Consider the following 8,280-nt stretch of genomic DNA (forward strand, 5'->3'; position numbering starts at 1 on the left):
ACATATTATTAATAATGAAATTATAGTTGATAAAATTATTTTTTAACATTATAAAATTATACTGCTACTGCTTGATAAAATTATCTTTTAAACTTGGTCATATATATGTATTTTTAATGAATTTTATATTAAGAAATAATATTAAATGATTATCATTATTCTAAATTCGAACAATACATCATTAATACCGAAATTAATAAGCAACCTGCACCCTATTCAATGGTGGTGAAACGTTAATGGGTTGGGCCTTCTTGCTTGCTTGATATCTCCTTGGGCCAATCACAAAAAAAAAATTTGCTGAACAAGCAACCAAGTATGTCCAACATTTGGGCCGAAAAGATCATATTGTAGGCCCAATATTTCAAGAACCAAGAAGTAACCGCATGCACGTCCCATCCCCTTCCTTTCAACGGCACAGAGTCAGTCACTCACATTACAGCATTCTCTTCTCATCTTGGCTCTGAAGCGGAATTCCCACTCTAGTTTGCCTCCGTCCCACTTCTTGATCCATCGGTGATACAGGTATTCTACTTCATCTCATTGTCCAGAGCGAATCTTTGCGATGTCTTAGTGTTGAATGAAAATCCGCATTTGAATTTTGTTATATCATAGGCTTCATTTGATTGTCATCAATGGCTTCTGCAGGCAGCATTCTCTAGCCTTTGAATAATATAAGTCTTTCTTCCTGCTATTTTGTTTCTTGTGAACTCGTAATGCCTTTCGCATCAATATTTTGACTCTTTATTGCTTTCTTGCATCTGCAAGAGGCACTGGGGATTGTTTATCTCCATTTTAACAATAGATAATAGATAAAGTATTTCTTGGTTGTCATGAAGTTGCCATAATTTTTGCTATGTATTTTAGTTAGCTATACATTTTTACTCTGTTGGGGGCGATGAGCTTGACTGGTGGAATTCTATATACTCTTTCATGCTTGTTCGGTGCTTTCTGTTTTGCTTCGTTCTCCTTCTTTCCTTCTTTCTTTTTTGAACACCGGCATAATAATTAACTCAGTTTTAAGGTCCTATGTGTACCTGCTGCAGTAGCTATGCCATTCGCCTTTGGTTAATTTGAGCTCAGACTGGGAATCAAACTTGGATTGGTTCTGTCTTAGAAGACAACTTGATCAACATCAAGACGCCCTCGTTGATAATGGCGCGGCACATAGATTGTTTGGAACATTTGTTTCCTGAAATCTTTTCACTGCTGCAAGTTATAGATTTAATTCGACTTTCATGCGTTTGTAAAGACTGGAACCAGTTTGTCAAAAGCCCAGACTTCATCTCCCAACACCATCGCACCTTCAATAACCTGACACAGCCCATTCATCTCCTTGTTCGCCGTATCAGTGCTTATTTTCATTCTAATTTTGACGAACCTCTCTTCTCTCACATCTATCTCCTCTCTTTCAACCCTGAGACCGAAAATATGACTCTCGATGAGTTCGATTTAGATTTTAACCATGATCGATTTACATGTATAGATATTTTGGGTCCTTGCAATGGTTTATACTGCCTCAGTTGCTCTCCCTTTCAGCTTATCAACCCATCCATGAGAGCGCTTAGAACCCTTCCACATGCCCCCGACCCATACGTATCTTCAACTGTGGATCGCTTTCATGGGTTTGGATTCGATCCAGAAACTAATGATTACAAGGTGGTCTCCATCATGTGTACATACGATGAAGAAACAGGTAAAGCATTACCTTGGCATGTTGAAGTATACTCTCTAAGCGTTGACAGTTGGAAGACTGTTGAGTGCCGTGTGTCACCTTCTGTATATATTTGGCATAATTCTCGGATAGACGCTTTTGTTCTCGGAGAATATCACTGGTGGGCTGATGATGATGTTGGTTCTGTAGTTGTTGCATTTAACATGACGAGCGAAACTTTCCGAGTCATCAGGGTGCCACAGGATGTGACTGCTAGATCTGAATTTGGTCTCGAGTCTATATTTGGACGTGTAACTGCAACAGTTGCTAAGTTTGGAGAATCTCTTGCTGTGATTGCATATCCCTACTGGGGGTTTACTGAGAAGAAGTTTAATCTGTGGGTTATGGAAGATTATAAGGACGGAGGGACTTGGATCAAGCGCTACAGTATTGGACCCATTTTAGGAGCAAAGCAGCCAATGGGATTGTTGAAAGAAAGGGACCTGTTTCTTGTGGAAGATAGAGATGGGATGTTGTTTTATAATCTCAAAACAGGAGAAATCAAACGTGGACTATACAGTGAAGCTGATCGTAAGGAGTCCTTTCAGGCTGCAGTGTTCACGGAAAGCCTAGTTCCACTACCAAGAGCCGATGGAAAGTTACGATCATTAGGAGTGAAGAGTTTCCTCACTTGGTTTGATGCCCTTTTGCTTCGTGGCCATTCATCATGATCAAGTAATTTTTCCCTTGTTTTAGGGGAGGCCAAAAGAGACAAACCATTCCCTTTGAGGTGTTACTTCTTTTAGTAGTGTGCGTTTTTTGTTCGTAGCCATATCGTGGAATACAGGTAAAAGAAAGAATGTTTTTCCTTGATGTGATTACCAAACATATGAGGAAATTAATCTTTTGCTTCCTATGACTTCTTAATGTTTGTGCCGTTTGTTAATCCCTATATATCCGTACATATATTTTAATTATTTATATATCTATACACACTACATACATTTAAAAATATAATGCATTTTTTAAGAGGTTGAATATTAAAAAATGTAAAATATTTTTAATCTTTCGAGGTATAATCATTGTTTTTTTCTCAAAAGTATCCTTATTAATAATGACTTTATATCTATTATAGGATGTTTAATATGAATAAATATAAAAAGATATGATTAGTTAAAAGTAGATAATTATTTTATTGGAGGATAAGATTCAATTAAAAATACTTTATATTTTTAAACGAAAGTTTCGAGTATATTTTAATTATTTATGTAATGATTGATCCATGTGAACACATTTATATCGTGTAATTCAGATCTAGTGAATGAATAAGGATCAACAAAGTATATGGAATAGGAATGAGTCATCAAACAATGGATAGGATAAAGATTAAATATTGATGATCACCAACGATAAAGTAGTATGATATTGTCCCGGGATTTTTCCTTAAAGTGAAAAATAATATGAAAACTGATATATCAAGTGTGTGCTATCTATCCTAAAGCCCAAAAAAAAAAATTGATATGTAAAAGATTAAACGTGATGAGAAATTTCATTAAAATATCTTTAAAATTGTAATTACTCCAGGTAACTAGACAATTACTATTGAGTTATATGAACTTCTTTATTATCAGATTAGATGTAGTCAAATATTAATCTCGTAAAGAGTATATGGAATGATGAATGAGCCTTCAAGCAATGACTAAAAAAGAGTGAACAACAAAGTAATATAGGTCCCATTTGGATACTAAAAAAAAAAATGTAATAGAATTGATTAGTGAAAAAATATGAAAAAATAACTAACTCACATTTCCACCTTATGGTAAGTATAATAAAGCTTTTTAATATATAATATAAATATGAGAATCATCACATTTTTAAAAAATATCATGAATCATGATTTTCAATCTAATGAAGTAATTACTCCTCTCCTTTATAAATGTGATTCATCTATATCTTTCAATCATTTTATTTTTATCTTTATTTTTTAATCTTTTTTATTAACCAAACAGGATCATAATGTTGTCTTGCCTCATTATTCAATAATATGAAAGCTAATATATCAACTATCAAGTGCGTATATCACCCTAAAGCCAAATATATCTAAAAGCATAAACATGATGAAAAGTTGTATTAAAAACGTCTTTACTAGCTTTCACCAGAAAAAAAAAAAATATATATATATATATATATATATATATCTTTAATAGCTGTTTGGTTGCTATAGAGAATAAGAATAATTAAAACGGACTGAAGAAAATAAAAACAAAAATAAGGTCTCCGTCTTACTATACATTGACTGATTGCATATTTATCTTCATATCATCTTTCTCATACTACTTTAAATATAAAAATTATCACGCCTTCATAAATCTTATAAATAATAACTTTTAATTTTATAAATTAAATTATTCCCTTCTTAATGGTTGACATTTCTTCTCTTCATATTAATTTTTTTTATGTTTATTTCTTTAATATACATTTCATTCTCACCCTTTTCAATATGCTTTTAAAATTATAATTACTTCAAGAAACTATAAAATACTATTGAGTTATAAGAACTTTGTCATTATCATTGAAAGTTACTGCTAAATATTTTTAAAAATAAAGTTATTGCTAAATTTCAAATTGTTTACATTTTTTAATATGTATGAAGATATTATAAAATAAAAGTTGTTACTTAAATTTTAATTTACAGAACCACAAAAGATCTAGGAATATTTATTGGGAAGAAAATTTTCTTCTGCAATTAATTATGGGGACAGAATTTAGCCGAAGTTTTATATTTTTTTTTTAACCTGATTTCAAAATTTTTCCTCCTATACATTTGTTAAAGGAAGAGCACAGGTGTGGGGACGACAACACACTTAAAATAAAATAAATTATTATTTAAATTTAATTTAAATAAAATAATTAATCTTGAGGATGATGAAATAAATGAAATTTCATATTTCTATACTATTTGTAGTTTTTAAATATTAAAATATCTTGTGCGAGAAATAAATCTAGTTAATAGTCAATATGCATGTTATACAACAATCGCCCATCATGATGAAAATGTCACCACGCAAGCTACCCACCTTTCAGGTCTTGTTTTTGAGTTGCCTGTTGCAGTAGTTAATTTGAGCTCAGACTGGGAATGGAACTTGGATTGGTTCTGTGATTCTGTGCTTGAAGACAACTTGATCAACATCAAGAAGCGCTCTCGTTGATAGGAAAAGAAAGAAACTACCGTAATGGCACAGATTTACAGAGATCATCGTTCGGAACATTTGGTGCCCGAAATCCTATCATGGTTGCCTGTGAAAACCATATCAAAAGCCCATATTTGATCTTCGTATGTCCTGTTCATCCTCCTTGTTCGCCATGTTAGCGAAGCTGTTGAACATCCTGAGATCCTATTCAACGTCTTCTCTCTTATGATATCTATCTCTTCTCTTATAACCTAGAGACTCACAATCTCACTGTCAATGGATTCGATATTTGTTTTAACCACCACGAATTTTCCTTTATATTGATATTTTGGGTCCTTGAGATGGTTTCCCATTAAGATTATCAACCCATCCATGAGAGAGCTATAGACCTCTTCCACATATGAGGCTGCACCTGTGGAAGTTGATCTATTTTTAAAGATTATGAGGTGGTCGTGATCATGTGTACAACCCATAAAGAAACACGTGAACCGGTAAAATTGAATTTAATAACTACTATATATAATAAAAAGAGAAATTCATAAACTTGATCTTAAAATTTTGAATAGATATAGTGTCCTTCTGCCGTTCTTATCCACCTCTCTTCCTCTGTTTTTGGATTATCTTTCCTCATTCTTGATAAGTGGTAAAAAAGGAGTAATATTTGCCTATTATTCCTCTTCCTCTAGCTGTCCAACAGAGCAACATTCTCTTGAAAGATCAACCACTATCATCAGTTAGGTTCTCATCAAACGAATGCATGTGATTAGAATTGAGAATAAAAGCCAGGTTTAGAGGGTCGAGCCTGAACGTTCTATTTAAATAAAAATTCAGGTTTTAAAAATTATTTTTTTTAAATAATCGAGCTTGAGAGTCTAGCCTTAATAGGCCCTGTGAAAAAGAGCTCAGGCTCGAATAACCCTTCAAGCCCTGATAAGCCCGATTATCTTACATACACACACACATACATCCATATATTTGATTGATAATGACACAATTTGATTAATATTTATTATTGGCGATGAAGAAAAAATTGTAGAGATAATTGATATTGAATCTACACTTACATCTTCAACAAATAAACCTATATCTGAGGTATTTAATATTTTATTTTTAAATGATGACGAGTAAGATTCATATTTATATTAATGAAAATTTTAGTCATCATCTTAAATTTAAATTTTAAATCTTTGTCAAATTTTATATGAGACTTTTATTTGTTTTATGTTAAATTTTAGAATATTTTGTTTAAATTAAAATGTTAAAGTTTTTATTTTTTATTTTTTTATTTTTTGAGAAAGAGGGCTTAGTCCACGTTTTGCTAGTATGATGAAGGCAGTCCACGTTTTGCTAGTATAATGAATCCTATGCTAACTTGACAAGTTGGCATCACTCAATGACTCATATAATATTTAGTCGACAATTCAATTGCCACATACTACTTAATTGTTGTATTTATATTTATATTTATATATTAATCTAGATCCATTCCTTGTGATGGGTTGTCATTGGCCTTACTTAACAAATTTTTGTGGAATCTAGCGAAGAGGTGGCAGCGGCAGTGAGATTACCTCTGTGTCTGTTGATTAAGTTGTTTGGAAAATGTTTTTCATGAAAAACAAACAAACAAAAAAGAAAAGCTGATTAAGTCGCTATGCATGAAAAAAATGCGGATCAAATCGCTATGCTGTAAGCCGTTAGCTAAAAATAATATAAAAAAGTCACTGTATGTGTGACGATTCATGCTATGTTACCTACTCACTGTCGTATTATATATTCATTATATTTATGTCAAAATCAAAACTTGAATCCCAAACCTTGCGTTCTCTTTTGCAAGTTAAACGGAAATACATATACCGTTATCATATGAAAAATTAAATATATAATTGTTAATTATATATATATATATCATATAATATATTATAAAAATAATTATTGATATGATAAAAATATTATATTTATATTTATATGAATTTTTCCATTATATTTTTTAAGAAAATAAAATTAAAACAAAGTAAATATCAAATATTAAATAATTTTATTATGAATATTTTAGTTAATTTTAAAATTTTATTTTTAAATAAAAATAATTAAATATATAATTAAAAGTTATTGTCAAAGTTAATTTGTTTGTAGTAATTAGCTAGGGATGGAATACTCGCTAAATCCTTGTCTGACACTTTTAATATTTTTAATAATTATCTTATTTTTATAGAAGCATAAAAATATATCATTATTTTTTTGCTAATTATTTATTTTGTAAAGAGGTATAAAAATGTGACACTAATTTCTTCACTAATCATATTATTTTAGAAAAGAATACAAAATTTCTCAATAAATTTCTCATTTTAGAGGTATAAAAAATGCATCGCTATTTTCTTTGTTAATTTTGTTTTAAAGAGAGATTAATAGTTTATTGCTATTTTTCCTCATTAGTTTTAGAATTAAGGCTTATTTTTATCTCTGAATTGAACACGAAATATCACAAATTCTCCTAAATTCAAGTATGAATCAATTTTGACTTTTAACTTTAAAGATTCCTTTCATCATCACCCTAACATTAAAAACACTTACCTTCTATTAGTCATCAATAGGTCCTACTATTTTTTAAATATTTTTATCTGATTAACGGTTATTTTTGTCCCTTAACTTTTATTCAAAAGGTGATTTTTGTCTCTCAACTCAACTATTTTATATTAAAAAATATAATGTGAGGGGGCACTAATAGTTAACTAATAGTGAGAAAATGATAAGATGATAAGGAAGAAAATTTTTAACGTTGAGAAATAAAATTAACCCATGAATGAGTTTAGGAGCATTTGTGACATTTCGTGTACAGTTCAATAACTAAAATGACCCTTAACCTTTAATTTTTATGTCGAGTTATAAAATTAACATCCCTCATTAATTTGATATTCTAGAAAGGAATAGACAATTCATAATTTTCTAGTAATGTTTGGTCTTTATCAAGATTTCTTTTAATTTAATGTTAGGTTGTGGAAGATTAAGGACTGTTACTTAATTAGTAAGCTTCGCCTTATTCTGACAATTGGATACCAAGGCAGCGATCAAAATTATCAAACAATTTTACTAATAGTTTTTGTGACCAAGACGACCTGTGTCAACATGTTACAAGGTGATTTTCATGTTCTCCAGCTTTTGTTAAATTGTTTTATTAGTCTTGGATGATATTTTCAACCTATCCAAGTTGTTAATTTTGTAGTTTTAGATTTTTAAATTATTTTATACTAAGAGATCATATCACATTTAAATTTGAGGGTTAAAGTACACAATCATTATTAAAGTTTCCGCACATGAACTATAATATCTTTAAGTTTTTTTTCCCCCCGTTTTTCATATTGATACAATACTGCCACTCATTTAAGACTCCAGGTGTTTCATTATTAATTTGACTTTGAGGTGCTTAGGTGGCATGCCCTC

At 30.7% G+C, this 8,280-nt stretch overlaps 1 protein-coding gene across 3 annotated transcripts; it reads left to right on the forward strand.

Annotated features, from left to right (window-relative positions):
* Positions 1-404: 404 nt before the first annotated feature.
* LOC129299011 (F-box protein At4g22390-like) lies at positions 405-2,510 on the forward strand. 3 transcript variants are annotated; one of them, XM_054937447.1, is made up of 2 exons: positions 405-522; positions 1,022-2,510. In XM_054937447.1, exon 2 carries the CDS (start codon positions 1,153-1,155, stop codon positions 2,380-2,382), a length of 1,230 nt encoding a protein of 409 aa, XP_054793422.1. In that variant the 5' UTR covers positions 405-522; positions 1,022-1,152; the 3' UTR covers positions 2,383-2,510. The 3 variants fall into 3 exon arrangements, with proteins under 3 accessions (XP_054793422.1, XP_054793423.1, XP_054793424.1); XM_054937448.1 differs by having other exon boundaries at positions 410-522; positions 1,044-2,510; XM_054937449.1 differs by having other exon boundaries at positions 430-522; positions 1,047-2,510.
* Positions 2,511-8,280: the final 5,770 nt, after the last annotated feature.

This window comes from Prosopis cineraria, unplaced genomic scaffold (assembly GCF_029017545.1).
Source record: "Prosopis cineraria cultivar Desert tree isolate PC_DT_omini unplaced genomic scaffold, ASM2901754v1 PC999, whole genome shotgun sequence".
Lineage (NCBI taxonomy): Eukaryota > Viridiplantae > Streptophyta > Magnoliopsida > Fabales > Fabaceae > Prosopis > Prosopis cineraria.